This window comes from Phalacrocorax carbo, chromosome 1 (genome assembly GCF_963921805.1).
Source record: "Phalacrocorax carbo chromosome 1, bPhaCar2.1, whole genome shotgun sequence".
Lineage (NCBI taxonomy): Eukaryota > Metazoa > Chordata > Aves > Suliformes > Phalacrocoracidae > Phalacrocorax > Phalacrocorax carbo.
In genome coordinates, this window is record NC_087513.1 from 211,444,310 (window position 1) to 211,460,906 (window position 16,597).

The following is a 16,597-nucleotide window of genomic DNA, read 5'->3' on the forward strand; positions in this document are numbered from 1 at the left end:
AGTTTGAACTGTGACAACTGTGACACATTCTTTAAGATTTGTTTACTTACCCCAAGAACACATGTTCTTACTTCTTTATTTTCCTATTTCTATTCCTGGCGCAACAGGAGCATGAACTAAACATGAACAGACAAATACGCTTCGCGAAGAACCTCAAGACTAAACAGTAAATTTACTGTAATAACTTTGTAATTCCCCTCTGTGGGTACAGGTTAGCAAACGCCATCTCTGCTGTCTGAGGAAACAGCCCTCGCCTGCAGCCTTTGTTTCATTTAAATTGCTTTATTGGTGTCAGATTTCTGACAACACCTGCAAGCGGCACAGACTGTGCGTCTCGGGGAAAACCCTTCCCGGTCACACCGCAAATGCTGATTCAAAGGGTGGTGTTTTTCTATCAAAGTAATTCTCACAGGAGCCAAATGTGTTGTCAGATGAGCACAATGAACAGCTCTACACACCTCGCTTGTGACTAATTCCTCCTTCTCCCGTTACGACAGCCAGCTGGGATTCAGCCTAGACCAAGCCCTCAGGGTCAAGTGAAGCAGAAAGGCTCACCTGGCTCTTCAGGCCTCTTTATAGCGATTATACCTGTTTATAACTGAATTAGGCAGGTTTGGTTTTGTTTTGGGCTTTTTTTTTTTTTTTTTTTAAAAAGGGACATTTCAAAATTGAAGTTTTTGAATTTGCAGAAACACCCTCCCCTTATCCTTAAGGATCCTTCAGCTTGTTCTCTATTTAAGAAGTGTCATAAACACATTTTTCCCCCTGAAATAGTATAAAAGCCACAAGAAAGATACCGAATCACTGAAGTGACAGTGAATGTGTAAAGCAGCTCTCAGAAGTCCAAGAGAACGTCAGCAGAAAACTCCTTTTCTAGCTAAGGAAATCTAACAGCCATCCCTTTCAGATAAAGCCTTTTAAAAAAATAATTTAGGAAATACTTCAGCAAAGACAGCGGACAGACTGCCCACGGGCAGCACGCAGAGCCTCTCCTGTTAAAGGGTCAGCTTCAGGCACTGGAGAAAGGTTTGAGGCTCTCTTCCTTTCCGACCCACTGCTCAATTCTTCTCCCTCCACGCTCTAGTCCCAAAACCACGCTTACACCAACACATACTTAAGCAAATTGATACATGTGTGTTTCTAAACAGTCACCTATAAAGACAGAGCTCTCTATAGTAAGATCAAAATACAGTCCCAATATATGACATTTTTGTAATAGAGCCATGATGTACAGCGTGAACTTTGACAACAACATCTGACTAGTAAGTGAAAACCCGCTAATACCAGAGTTCCAGTCTCGCAGCTAAACTCAGCTCTGCCCCCAACTACCGTTCACGAACACAGAGTCGTAAGGATCTCAATATTTTCTGAAAACCGGATGAAGGTGGTCATGGCTGTCCTTCCCCTCTCCACCTTCGTTTTTAAATATTTTTCCTACTGCAGAAACCCCATGTTCAGATGGCAATCGGGTTAGAGAAGCGAGTTCAGCCAGAAACCTCCCAGTGACAGAAGTTTGCAAAACAAACAATAAAAGGTACGTATTTAACTCCAGTATTGACAAAGTCAGTTCTTCTCAATGTTCAGAGTAACCCTTCGGCGCACTCTTATTCCAGTACTTCAGGTAATGAATCTATACGCAAATATCAGGAGAAGCAGAAAAGCAGGCAATTCAAGGAACGCTCCCCTTAACCTAACCCCTTCTGCAAGAGGGAAAGGCCAGGCGGGTTTGCAGAGCTACTGCACAACGTCACTAGGCTGCCGGTACTGCCTTCTGCAAAAACGCGGAGGAATACAAAGGCCTTTAAGGAATACAGCGGTTAGAACCCCGCGTGCCTCCCGCTGAGCACGGTCAGTCCCAGCCACCAGATGGTGGGTTGAAGCTTCTCCAAGCTTGATCCCACGGTTGTTTCAAACCCATCTCTAACAGTCGTAGACTTAAAAGGCTACATACACCCTGTCTGTCCCCTGCAAAGTGCTGCCATATAAGCCTGCAGCTTACACTTGGGGGCCGGGGGGAAGGAGGTTTACAGCTACTGCCAAATTCAGTTACTTCATAATCTAATACTTCCGAGTGTAACAGGTGAAAGAACAGCACCACAGATACTTAGGAAAAAGCTGTGATAGCACAATCTCACAAAGCCGCCCTTAGAGGTAAGGCAGCAGAGGAAGCAAACTTTGGGGAAGAAACCCGCCTTCAGCAGACGGCACAGACATTCTTACGCTTGCCCAGAAAAACAATGCCTTAAAAATGCTGTCCTCTTTGTTCTGTAAGACCAGCTCGATGCTGCTGACCTGGATATAAGAAGCTAGGAAGCAATCCTTACATGAACTACCGGCTCGTGCAATACATTTGTCCAACACAAGACGATATTAAAACACTTTCAGAGAAGCTGACCCAGCTGTAGTTTGTTCCCAGCTCTAACTGTTTTGAACATACGCACCTGTGCTCCCGGTACGGGGCCAAAAGGGTTTGGTGGTCTCATGACTGGCTGGCTGTATATTAAGGTTGGCTGGGTCATTACTGGTATGCCTCCCATCTGCGACGGCTGAAAAAGTGCAGATGACATCAAATCACACATAGCATTAACACACTGAAAGCATTTAAGGAGAGAAAGGAAAATGGCAAGTTTTGGTCATATTTGATCTATGCAATCATACAAGATCTTTCTAAGCAACAAGATTCTTCTGCAAATTAAGGTTATAGAAAGGAGCATCGGAGCCTTCAAGTTCTCCATGACAACTGAGCCCATTCAACCTCTTGCTGCGGGGGTCTGGAACACTGGAATACTTGTTTAAGCACAAGCATTTGCGCTGCTCCTCTTGCTCCCAAAGCTGAGGTCTGACAGCCCTTCCCCATCTGCCTTCGAAAGCACAAGAACAGCTTCACAGATATCAGAGCTGACAGGGCTCAGGAAAGATTGAGAACTGAGAACTGTATGTACAATTACTGTTAAATCATTATGCAATTAGAGTCTAAAGTGTTACTGACACTGGCTGAGCCAAATTAAGAGTTTAACATATATTAATGGTCTTAGATGTCATGTTTTATTTGTTTCACGCCCACGCCATCTCTGGTGCTGCTTCCGGCACTCCCCGCAGGCTCGGGTCGATACCCAGCAGCAGTCGTGCTGAGGCAATCCCCGTTCCAAGCCGCTTTTCCTTGATGAATCCTGGTGCTCCTCCTATCATGCCAACCAGCTGTTTGGGCAAGCACATGGTGAGCCCGTTCAAGAAACGGACCCTGATGAAAACCCCTTACAAATCAGTTAAAAACAACGGCTGGCACAACCAGCCTTCCCAGTTTACCCTCGCCAAGGGAACAGCCGGCTGCCAGACTACCACTTGGAAACAGCCATGCTCAGGACAACGGTACCTACCACTGCTTTTAGGAAAAATTAAATGCAAGGATTGTAAAATGGGTCAACATTTCAGAGATTTCTAGCAGTAAACGTCCTGAGTAAAAGTTTGCATGAGCCAGGACAGTTGTCAGGATGTGTTATACAGCCTGATGGTCATTCCGTAACAGCCCGTCTCACCCATGTGCTCCGACTTCCCACACCTTAGAACAAGTTACAGCAACTCGGGATAACAGAGCTGTGCCTCCTGTTCCTTCCAGTTCCCATTTCACCCTGGCATTCAAACCCCACAATGAAAGCTGCTTTATGAAACACACAAAGATGACTTTCTATGAATACGTTACCTTCCCCAGCTGCTGACTCAAAATGACTAAGAAAACGCTTCCAGTACCGTCAGTGCAAAGTTGTGCAGATCGGGTGTGAGTCAACACTAAAGGCAGTTTAACCACGACTTTGCACACAACTTACTACAGTTCACGGGTGGGTAACGGGGAACACGTTTTCTTGAGGGTCTTTCGGGAGAGCATCAGTTGGCCACTTTTGCAGCTCACTTACTGAGTATATGAAAATTATAAACCATTAATCTAATTTGACGATATGATGAAACACTTAAGCTTATTTTTATTATACTAATCTGTGACCCATTTAACAGAATAATTGTCCTAAGGAAGCTCTCTCCTCTTTTATTCACCCAGCAAAGTTGTGCTACATCAAAGCCATACTAACAAAGAAGAGTTAAGGCATGTTATTTCAGAATCATTTCAAAATTTGAGATAACAAGAATTTGAACAACTTTTCAGAACAAGCAGCAGCAAGGTCAGGTTTATGTCAGAAGCCTTCCAGTATTGGTGTGTCACTAAAAGCTCCAGTCCTCAGCTGACACCACAGCACATGGCAGCGTCACAAACTCACAGTTTTGTGGCATCGATCATTACAGGCACCTTTCGCTGAGGCTGGGAGCAAGTATTTGAGGAAGATGTCACTTCTCCAATAAAACATTCCCGTTGTGAATGCACCTATACTCACAATACACTATTTCTACACCAACAAAGCCCACCAGGAATAGACGCTGTCTTAATTTTAAAACATTTTTTGAAAACTACGTGAGGTAAGAAAGGGCAGGCCTAATCTCAGACAAAAGCCACTGAATTAGTTCAGAAAACCAGGACTTAACAATTTGGTGAAGAATAAACCAGTGGGAGCTGAAATTCAGTCTTCAGTAAAACAGTTCGGAAAAACGGCTGCAACCAAACGATACGCGACCGAGCGATACGCGCGCCGGACGACGTCGGGCTGCAGGAGCTCCACTCACCATGCCGTAGCCCATCATTCCCGTCGGCGTTGTGGCAGGGTACGCCATCACAGGTGGTGCCTGGTGTGAGAAACAGGGGTGAACTGAGAGGAGAAGAGATCAGCTGCATACTGGTAAGACTTTGCTCTCTAAGGGTCAACTGCAGCACTTGGCTTATTACGAACAGAGCAAGGGATAAATAGGATTTGCAGTCTTGTCTCAAGAGTGTATCCAAATTATTTCAGATGGGATATATTACCTCAGCTAAAGTTTCTAAGTGATCTCGGCAAACCTACACTAGGTATTTTCTCTTAACCCCTTAGGATTCTGGTTGACTAAATTAAACCACAAGCTACCATTCCCTCAGCATCCTGTTTAAAGAACAGTGTGAGCCACAAGTTTGAGAGAGAAAATTCAGGAAGCAGAAGCATTTTTTTTTAATCCCATGAAGTATATACTTCGATTTCAAAATCAGAAGTAAAGGTACACCACGAGTCTTAGAAGATAATTTTCAAGACTGAAAGACCAAATTGCCATTGCTTCTGCCAACACGACAGGAACTCTCTTCTCTCGGGCCAGGATGTACGCGCTATGCGCATTCGCCTACCAAGCTGCAAAATAAATTCAGCCCTAACATGAAACGTCCAACTGGCGTTCCCTCTCACTCACCCACTTAGTACAGAGAATTTGGACTGGTTAAAGGTCCTCTTAGCACTTTGCAGATACATTCATATTACCCTTAACCTAAGGCAACTTCTATGACGTTACAGAAGGTTGCTGTCAACAGACAACACCTGGGGTGAAGCTACATTTTGTAAACAACTTGGCAACATATACATAAAAAAACAGCTGATAACTCTTACACAGAAAAATATATTTGTGTTGGTTTTGGCTGGGACAGAGTTAGTTTTCTTCACAGTAGCTAATATGGGACTATGCTTTGGATTTGTGCTGGAAACAGTGTTGGCAATACAGGGATGTTTTCTTCCTTTACACAGAGTCAAGGCCTTTCCTGCCTCTCACCCCACCCCACCAGCGAGGGGCTGGGGGGGCACAAGGAGCTGGGAGGGGACACAGCCGGGACAGCTGACCCCAACTGACCACAGGGATGTCCCACGCCATATGACGTCATGCTCAGCATAGAAAGCTGGGGGAAGAAGGAAGGCATGATGGCGTTTGTCTTCCCAAGTCACCGTTACGTGTGATGGAGCCCTTCTCTCCTGGGGATGGCTGAGCACCTGCCTCCCATGGGAAGGAGAATGAATCCCTTGTTATGCTTTGCTTGCATGTGCAGCTTTTCCTCTCCCAATTAAACTGTCTTTATCTCAGCCCAGGAGTTTTTTTTTACTTTTACTCTTCTGATTCTCTCCCCCATCCCACTGTGGGGGTAGCGAGCGAGCGGCTGGGTGGTGCTTGGTTGCCGCTGGGGCTAAACCACAACAATACTATATGAAGAACTGTCTTTTCCTAACCATAGTCTTTGTTCTAGAGTTTCTTTATCCGCTTTCTAAATCAGTATTAACTCTTACAAGGACAAAGAGTGTGGGGTTGGCTTCCCCCCCCCCCCCCCCCCCCCCCGACTAAAACTGGTGCTTATAAACATTCAGGTAACTTGCTGTCCGCCCACTCCACCTCCTGTTAGTCTGTCCTTTAAGAAAGAAAGCCTAATCTTCATGCTGTGGCTGTGAGGATTACTATTCATGACAAGACAAAGACCACATGCATTTCTCGGTACACAGAGATTACTGACACAGGAAAGAGGGAAGCGACAAAATATTAATAATACTGGATTAATTAAAGCATAGAGATTGTAACATCACGAATAGGGCAGCAGCAAAGCTGTTCCTGAATTCAGTGCTAAGGTATCAGCTGCGTTTTCATAGATAGTAGCCATTGTCACTGGCATTTCCGTTGCCGTCAGAACAGATTTCCCCAATCAAGAATTATCTAGGCTGTGTACTGTCCACCTGTTTCACAGAGCTGACAAAGCTAGCCTGAACATTACTTTGTTTTGTTTGGCTTGTGCACCCACACCTACACACACACAAACATGCTGACTGAATTTAGTTTTGAGTGCTCAAGTATGGACCTACCATCCTTTAGTTAGAGTTACCCTGCAATAAAAACAGAATACAGGGAAAGACCAATATCACTGTTGACATAAAGAAAAAAATCCTTTGAAATGAAAGACTGCATTCCTCAGACAGCGAGCACAGGTTATTGCTTGCCCTTTGTGAACTGTCAGCATGGATTTTCTTTTTTTATTTGAGAATTAATACATATTGGTCTCTCCCCACTAAAAAAAAAATAAAATATCAAGATCTACCATAACCGTGGATAAAGTGCCAAGTATAACAGAAGCCCGTGAGGTTTCATGCAGTTATTCAAACACAAACAATTTTATCTTCATTCAAAATTCACTAAGTGCACTGAAGGCAGCACAGACACACACCCCAGCTCTCTGGCAGCAAATGGTACAGTTTAAAGCAAGGAAAAATAATCTCGGTATTTCCCATGCCATCATTCGAGTCAAGAGCCTGCAGACCACCTATGGAGTTCGTGTATGCTAGGAAAAGCTTGATTTTTTGGCACACCAAAGATTTTAAAATGAGAAATGTGTAAATAGCAAGAAGGTTATGAGATTCTGCAACAGCAGTGGTTAATATCAGCATGCCAGTCGATTGCAAAAAGGCTATGGGTTGTTTCACTTACGTATTGTGGAAAATGCATGCCATTCTGTATTTCCCAGGGAGAACAATTACATAATGCAATAACACTGGATTAGAAGCAAATACTTACACAACGGAATATACACAGATAGCATTTTAGTTCACAAATACATTAAATGTTTACCCCAACAGATTCTTGTAATTCAAGCCATTTACTGAGACAACATACACCTGTGATACTGTCATCGTTATTAGGTTTGTAATTTGTTTTGCATAGTCCATTTATTTGGTATATGCCTTTTTTTCCAAAGATGAGGAAGCCTGATTTTCAAAAGCATATTTGTTTAGCAAGCAGCAGCAACTCCACAATAAATAGACCAGCAGAGGAAAACAAACTTTTTTTTTCCACCTAGGTTATTTCTGTTTCAAGATTTTTATGTTAATAGAACAGTTTCACAGGAAAAGTGTCTCAACAGTATCTCTAAATAATAAAAGCTGTTAAGTGTAATGACTTATCACAAGAAGATGTATATACAAGACATGAGTTATTAAACAGATTCAAGCACACAAGTAAACTCAAACCACCAGTCATTAAAGCAAGGGAGCAGTTACGGTTTCTTTGATACCTACACACCCTTCAGTGAGGCCCACAAACGTTTCTCCCTACGTCAGTGCAGTGAGCTGATACGGGACACCCAGTAGGGAAGAGGTGGTGGATCCAGGGAGACAAGCTCTCTCTTTCCAGATCCACAAAGCTGTATTATCACACTGCGGATTCAACCTCCCCCGGAGAGTTACAGGGTCAGATGCAGTAAGTCCTCGGGGGTGGTTTGTTACCCGTTCTGTCTGTGCACAGTCCCTCCAGGTCATTGGTGAAAGGGCGAGTGGGATTCACATGCAAAAATGTTCTGTTAGCATTGTGAAAACCACTCATGTGAACTCTTAGCCTCTTGGGTTTTTTTTACATGTAATTAAGAACCCTCACTCTACACACTACCCCCAAATCCTTGCTAGTGCTACCTGCTACAATAGACACTATGAAGTTCTGAATGCATGTCAGTTTTGATGATCAACAAACGTGCGTATTGGGGCAGGAAAGCAGTAGTTACGTACGTTAAGAAAGCTATAGCCCACATCGCTGCACAGACACCTCTGCAAGTATCAAGAGGATTAATCCATCGGCCTGTTCTCACCCCCAGAGCAGGCTGAGCTGTAACACGTACATACTAGAAGAACATACTTTTCCTAGACTGCAAAGTGGCCCCCTCGCACCACTGGAATTAGGTCAGTTGAGCGGAGCACGGAGGCTGCTCTCTTGCCACACGAGAGGCTGGTCAACCACCACTGGAGTTTATGCTAAGCCTGCACGTGTCACATCACAAATTATTTACCAGAACTGCACAGCTAAGGCAAACAGATCCAAGCACTACACATCAAGCCAACCACTTCGATTTTCTACTACCCTATTACTGCAACTATAAATCACTTCCAAATGTCTGTTATACATCAGCCTGCATACCTAAGCCGCAGGGAACTCACTATTTTAAAACGAGTATTTGCTTACCAACGTTGGAGCGTTCCATGCAGTTGTTGGTGCGATCTTGGGTTGCCAGTTGGAACCACCTGTTAGTTTCTTTTCACCTGGCTGACTCCAGTTTACATCACTTCAAATGAATTTTTTAAAGAATTGTTAGAAAACATCGAATTTTCTTACAAAAAATCCCTCAGGAAAACTCTGTTTCCTCTTGGAAATGTGGCTTCTTTTGTTAATAAGAAACTCATTTAGCAAAGAAGTTGATAAAGGTCTTGTGACACCTTGTTTTGGCTAGGAGAAGTTCAAGGTAAGACATTGAGCATGAGCCACCTCAGCTTTACCTAATCTCAGTCAAGTTTCCCAGTACAGGTAAGTTAGTCTAGCTGACTTTTCTTGGGTCAAGATAGTTTAGTTAGGAGCAACTAGATTTCTGAACGATTTCAGAGTTGGCAGAGATAGTCCCAATAAGCCTGAAATTTGCTAATCACACTCTCAACTTTGCTGCTAGAGCAAATGTTTGCTATTCGAGAATATGTCTTGCTTCAAAATCCACTTGTCTAAGGGTCATCCACAACTCCGTGGTTGTAGTTTCACAGTCGTTAATGCAGCTCCGCACAAGCTCAGACCACACAAAGTATTTATAAGGTGTGCTAAGATTACCTACAATTACAAATATTTTGATGAACTCATTCCCTAAATATATACAAAGTCTGAAAGGAATCGGAGACAGGAGGACACCTTGCCTGCTGTTGTCTCTGTCACTACCACTCAGCCTACAGTCACCTTCCAACAGCTCTCAACTATTCATTATACCTTGCATGAGAAACAAAGTGCAGTCCCAAACACGCTCTGAAGGTTAACATTATGGTGTTACGCACAAGTTTGAACCTGTATTTTCATAAAAATTTATTATCCAGGAAAATCAAAATGCTAAGCTTTTGATTAAGCATACTCACTTTTTAGTAGTTCCATTTCCAATGCCCAAATCTGTCACAAAGTAGAGAAAGATACTATTGAAATTCAATTCATTTAAGAGAATTAAATAACTACTTCTACACCAGTCGTTCAATACTTACTGCCTACAAGATTGGCTAAAGATGAATCCAGATCATCTGACACTAATTTGTTAGGTGGTACTTTGGCAACTGGAAGACTCTGGTTTTGAGAGGCCACTGTTGGTTTTAGGAGACCACCTAGTTCATCAAAGCCTTGGAATGACAAACAAAAAAAGGTGATTCGAATCACAGGCCCATGAATGGCATGGCATTCAATTAAAGAGACAACAGCTTCAACACAATGGCTAAAATACAAAATTTAACCTAGCAATGCTACCCTATACAAGGAGGATAAAACTTATTATGCCTCTTGATAAAGGAGATATTTACTACAGAAAGGAGATTTCACTCTACTAGTTTAACCAACATGACATCAATTTTACATGGAGCGGATTCACAATGACTGCAAAGCAATCAAAATGTAAAACAAAATAAGGAATAAACATCTAAAGTATTTCTGTCTTATAAAAACACATATGTATTTGCTTTTAGCAGATCACTGGTTTGCCCAAAAAGAATCCAATGTCAGGGGTCCGTTATCAAAAGACCAGAAAGTATTCACTTTCCAGCTGCTCCAAAGAACAGAGAGTACTGACTATAGCTGCAAACCAAATTAACCATGTATGTTTTGATAATTTATCACTTCCTGAAATAATCTTAACATCACAAGAGTAACATGTAGGCAAAGAGGTGACAAAAGTGTGTTGCACAGATACATAAAATTAAGATGTAACTTTACCTCTTCTGACCACACTCTACACACACAGGCTTAATTTCAGTTGACAACATGTAAAAGTGAAGGCTGTTCACTGTGTGAAGTTAACGCGCAGAACATTTAAGTGAAGGATATATCAGTAAATATTTCACCAGGGCGCAAGGAGAAATAGTGTGAAGAAAAATTATTTGATTAATAAAGAAAAACTGGACGAAGAATGCTGCTATTGACCTTTTAGAGTCAGCTTTCTTTTCTTCAGCTAGAACACTGTCACAGCAGTTTGAGTAAATACAGATTAAGAGACTTATACCTCAAGAATAAAAAAGTTAAAGGATATACATCAGCTGTTTTAGTAAGTGTCTTACCACCAGAATCTAGGACAACATTAGAAGATTTGTTTCCAAACACAGACTCAAAGTCAACATTAAGGCCAGCTGATGGCTGTGGCTGAGCAACAGGAGATGGAGTGAAGCCTGTGGGGAAAAAAAAGCAGTAGAACGTTTTTATAAGCATTTCCCACGAATCCACCTTATTTATGCAAGACAAATAATCTACATATTTATTTGGCTTAAGTACCGCCAAAAGACTAGGAATACCTCAAAAGTGCTGATTATACCCTGACGCTGAGATGCATGTAAGAGAAAGGGGTGGAAGGAGTTTATCTGAAGTTTATTTGGAGTTACTCCTCCAAAGAAAGGTTTTGTCTTAAAAACTGGACAGACAGGCCATAAAAGACACTCCTCCCCCAGCTGCTAAATCTCTGGACTAACTATTCACATCTTCCTTATTCTTTTACCAAATACTTACAATAAAATGATTGAGGAAATAACCACTATGTTTCTCCAGGAAAAGCAGCTGGCTGGGTACAGAATCTGTTTCAAGATTACCTGTCTGAAGAAGATTATTCCCTCCACGTTTTATATTAGCTGAGCAGTTCTCTTAGTAACAACTGCAGTAAGGTCCAAACCATCCCAAGGTACCCGACTAGTAATGCCCATGATTAGACACTCTAAGTACTAATAATTTTTATAGCACTTGCTTAGTTATTTTTGCACACAGGTTTTGTAGGTAACAATGCTTTGCAGGTAAGTTTCTAGTTCTTGTGGCAAGATACAGGGAGTTAAAACCAATTTTCAACTCTTATTCCTGTCTGAACTTACTCCATTTATCTCCTTCTACGTATCCATAAAGCAGTGTTCTCCAAATACGCTTTTTTTTCCAATACTATGAAAATTTATTGCAGTTCCAAGCATTGTGGATGACGTGCAGCAGTACTGAGTTGGTAGTTCAGTAATATGGAAGCAAATGCTGATTTGCTTCTAAAATTGTGGGGTTTAATGTCATCTATGATCACGCACACAAGCATGCATGTACATCATCTCAATATTCAGGCAATTACAGAAGTAATTATTACTCTATATGAAAAGCACCAAAAAAATGCAATGGCATCTTGAAAATTAGCTTTTCTGTTTTCTAACAGAAATTTTCATGATACTGAGAAATTAAAGGCTCACAAATACTTCAGCAGTAAACCAGTGAGCAGAAATAACTGACAATTAGTACTTCTTGGATTTCGTTTAGCTTGCTGGACAGCACCTCATTTCCATCTCACTGTTTTCCTGAAATAAGTCACACTTCACCTGAAAAATTAGTAACTATAGGATGCTATCCCTGACAAAAACTTCACAGAAAAAACCAAATTTGGATTACCTGTTCCCTCCTATTTGTCCTAAAGGAACATACAGCTCGTAACTCAAAAGCATCTATCGCAACGAATTCAAAAAGAGTACTTTACATTAAACACAAATGAAAGAAGACAGCATACAGCAAAACATGGGAAGCAGCAATGGAAAGAGGTCAGGAGTAAATAATCAACAAAACAAAATGAGTATCTTTATGACAAGTATACCGTCAAGTTGTAACAAGCCATTTCAGAGACTCTGAGCTGCGGACAGGAATTCCTTTGATGGGATGTGCTGCAACTCTTAAAACCGTGCCTGTACCAGTGGAAAACTTGCCTTACAATAGCTCATATTTTCCTTTAGAAAATGGCCTTAACTGAAACAAGCCGAGTTTCCTGCTCTTGCATTGTAGAAAGTTTCGAGCTTTGTGAAGCTAACGAGATGAGATGAGCCAGAAGTCAAAAAACCACATACAACTCCTTTGAATCAGCCTCTGAAAAAGATCGAATCCTACTCCTGGTATCAACCACCAGCCCAGGGCATTTTCTCTAACATGGATGTTTTGAAAGGTGCAAAGGTCAGTATATTTAATGGAGTTTCTTTGAGGGAATAAACCAACAAGACTTGACAGAAACTCATCATCTGCTTTTTGGATATGGAACAGAGGGAACAGAGTCATGCATAGTATTTAACCTTTCGTTAGATGACTCTAGCTAATTTCTATTCAAAGACACTAAACCCAAAAAATGTGACTTTACGGTGCTCTTAAGAAACCATTTATTGAAGGTATCCCTAAACCTTGCATAACAACAATGTCAACATTCCCTGTTCAATCTGGTTTGGAGAGATGATCATCTGCCACAGCTCTCAGCCCCTCCAACAACCGTCAGGATGGTATTCCGGAACCAGCATCAGTATTGGGTTACTACACAGACGTTACACCGCCGCACAAATGATTAGCCAGTAATTTAATGCAGCAGATGCCTCTTTTGTATGTTCTGTTGCAAAGCTTTGTACTAGTTTAGCGCACTGTTTAAGAGTAATATATCCACAAAAGTGACATAAGCAGCAAGAACATCCCAATCCCTTCATCTTAAAAGCAATGAGGTAGAGTAAGATGAGAAGATACTTCAAACATGCAAGTCTTGTAGTTTCCATGTTGCTACATGCCACACAAGAGATCCTGAAATGGGGAGATACTCATTTCATGTTTAGATTAAATATGCCTTAGTTTAGCGCAAACTGAAAAAATATACACCATTTGTGACAACACACCTAGCACAAGCACATGAATAAAAGTTGGAGCCACCATAACAACGCACTTCCGTAGCCAATAAACACCTACTAGTTCTAGGCACGCAACATTCAGATTTCTGTGTTTGTGGTAAGGCTGTATCCCATTACCTACCTCCAAATAGACCAGCTACAGAAGGCGGCTCATTGCGGAAATGAGAAGCATTAGGGTAAGCTTGAGGACCACAAAAAGAATCTGATAAGGCGTATCACGCAAGAGAGAGCCAGGAAAGGAGAAGAGGGAGAGTTACAGAACGAGAACCAAGATATCTGCTATTCAAAAATTTAATTTCAGGTCAGTCTATAAATCCACATGTACTATAACAGCATAGAACCAGTGGAATGAAATCAATACACATCAGACATACAGTAAGAAACAAGTTTACATTAACTATAACACAAAAGGGGAAAGCATGGTTTCGGAGTTACAGCTACATTAGGATATATACCTTAATTTTTTTTCCAAGCAAATGCTATGTTTTACACCCTTGAAAGAAGTGAGTGTAAAAGCTTCAAGGCATTTTTCTTATACCTGAAGTATAAGGACACAGCTCAATACTGGATTCATATTTGGTTGCCACAAAGGGATTTAGTTCAGTAAATGGATTGTAATGATCTAAAGAACCAGAAAGAGTTATTTTAAATCCACATTCACAGTATCGTAGCACTTTGTACTGCAGCTAAAACTGCATTTATATTTCACGTATCAGTCTGTCAGGAGGTCACACTTTGGTTCTAGATATATCTATAGGGAATGAGACATTATCAATGTCATCCATCTGCAGCGACTGCAGGGCTGTCGCGTGATGAATACTACACAAACCAGTAAGTGTCACAAACACCCACCAGGCTCCTTGTTCACAGCTGCAACTTTTTGTATGACTACAGAACAAATTACACAGAGGAAACCTATCTGAGTGAATAATAGCCCTACTAATAATAAAAAAAAGAAGCTGTATTTCAAATGATCATTCTGCATTCACATGAACCATATAAGTTTTTTTGGAAGCGTGGGAAAGACCGAGCAGAAGCACAGGCCAGCTTATTACGCAGTAGTACCAGCTTAAAGTATTTGTATGCTACTGCCTCAGCCAACTAATCTTCCCTGGGAATTGTAGAGAAAAGTTCACAGCACGAGTTCTTGTGCTTGATCTTGCTTGCTTTCTCTTGCCACTAACCAAAGACAAGCTAGGAAACTAGCTGGCTACAGTGACAAAGTGTGGGTGGTACGACTATCTCTAGAGAGATCCCTTTATCTCTGTTAACAAGTATCACAGATATCAAAGATCTCTTTGTTAGAAGAGTCTGGATTCTTCTATGTTCAGTTCTAGTGGGGTTCAACCTGCAAAAACAAAGCCCGTGGTGCAGCAGAACTGTCTTTAAATCTAGCTTTGCTTAAGAACAGAACTGACATGTAATTAATTGATTTTTAGTCTAAGAAAGCTAACTTGGTTCTTCATATTGAAAAGTAACCCAATTACTATGTAGCAGCACCAACAGAAATGCTAGAAGGATTTCTAATGACAGCCATGCTGAATCACCTCCAAAGTAGGATTGCAACAGTTTTTAATAGGTGATTCATTAGTTTATTGCCTATTAGGTAAACAGTTTGAGTAGACCACGCATCAGAATGTGTATGGCTTTATCAGTTTTGTTAATGCCTACACTCTTGGAAGAAAAACATCCACTACCATAGGAGTTGGATTAAGCTGCTGTGTTTAAAGAGAACATTTCAACCTGAGGAAGAATGAAGTAGCATTTTCTTTCCAGTCTCAGGCATACGTAGTATTTTACCTAAAAATCCCTAAGCCTAAGAGACTGTAAAACCACACGCAAACAACTGCTTTAACTATAAGTTCCTTCACATCCAGTAGAATACCATCTAGGTAACCAAGCAAGAATTTTAACACCATTTTCATGGCACAGTTACTAAATCAAGTTCTAACGTAGCACAAAATCAGCCCCAAATGACCAGCTTTAGGTTCCTGAAAGGCCCCACAAATATACTTTAGAAACTAAAATAATGTTGAAGTTTTTAGGAAATAGGAAATTAGTTTAAAATGGTACTTTACCAACAAACATTTCATGTGTGGGTGTCCTACTGGTGAAAGTAGATACATCAGAAGACACAGACAGATGAGCAGCATCGTTAGTTTTTGTAAGGAAAGGATTTAGGTTTGGAATGGCATCATCAACACTATCAACAGTAGCAGAAAAAGGATCTGTTCAATTCCAGAGAGCAAGAGAAAGAAGAAAAGGGAGATGGATTTAGTTACATGCTGCTTCCTTGGTAAAGAGTAAGAATTAAGAGTAGTCCAGGAAGTATAGTTTTCTCCTGACATCTCTAAACTCTGGATGACCTAGCTACCTGTTTAATTTTTATATTGTCCAGAATTATCCATTCTCTGCTCAAGAATACTACTACATATATTAGCCACACATTTACTTTTTCTAAATTAATACCATCTTGGTCTTATAAAGCATGCTTCTTCCACAGTGCGTTTTATACTGAAAATTAGTATGTTATCCTTCTTTAAACGGGATCACTTTTTGCTTCACTTTGATTTGTCATGTCCTGACACCTGCAACAAATTCTCAGGAGGAAGACTGCCTCTTAGCATAGCAGAGCCCAGGTGCTAAGTGAGGAGTTGATGCAACACCATCCTGAGGGTAGCTTTAAAAACCGAACAAGCCAACTAACCAAAAATAATGGAGCTATACTTTTCCCTCTTCAAACTGTGTTCATGGATTTTTGTTGTTGTTGTTGGTTTGGGGTTTTTTGGTTGGTTGGTTGTTGTTTTTTTTTTTGTAACTGGGCATCATAAAATTTTCAAGAGTTATGAATACACCAAGGTAGCATACAGGACAGAAGCACTTTCCTTACTACCTGGGGCATCAGGAGCAACAGGTTTGTTGTGGATATGCCATTAGCTGCAAGCAAGCAAAAACCTGCTCTGCTTTGAGGGACGACAGCCAGCGAGCAGTGACGAGGAAAATATTCC

The 16,597-nt window shown here is 41.2% G+C and overlaps 1 protein-coding gene across 4 annotated transcripts in view; it reads right to left on the bottom strand.

Annotated features, from left to right (window-relative positions):
- PICALM (phosphatidylinositol binding clathrin assembly protein) overlaps nt 1-16,597 on the bottom strand; it is a 70,462-nt gene that overhangs the window by 6,203 nt on the left and 47,662 nt on the right. For 2 of the 4 annotated variants that reach the window (XM_064441463.1, XM_064441465.1), the window contains exons 13-19: nt 10,986-11,093; nt 9,927-10,058; nt 9,807-9,837; nt 8,881-8,980; nt 7,360-7,383; nt 4,669-4,728; nt 2,442-2,546 (exon numbers count right to left, since the gene is read on the bottom strand). In XM_064441463.1, the coding sequence (XP_064297533.1) occupies nt 2,442-2,546; nt 4,669-4,728; nt 7,360-7,383; nt 8,881-8,980; nt 9,807-9,837; nt 9,927-10,058; nt 10,986-11,093 (560 nt within the window). Of the gene's footprint in view, nt 1-2,441; nt 2,547-4,668; nt 4,729-7,359; nt 7,384-8,880; nt 8,981-9,806; nt 9,838-9,926; nt 10,059-10,985; nt 11,094-13,710; nt 13,792-14,127; nt 14,212-15,667; nt 15,818-16,597 lie in introns of all 4 variants that reach the window. The other 2 variants (XM_064441466.1, XM_064441464.1) reach the window with 2 other exon arrangements.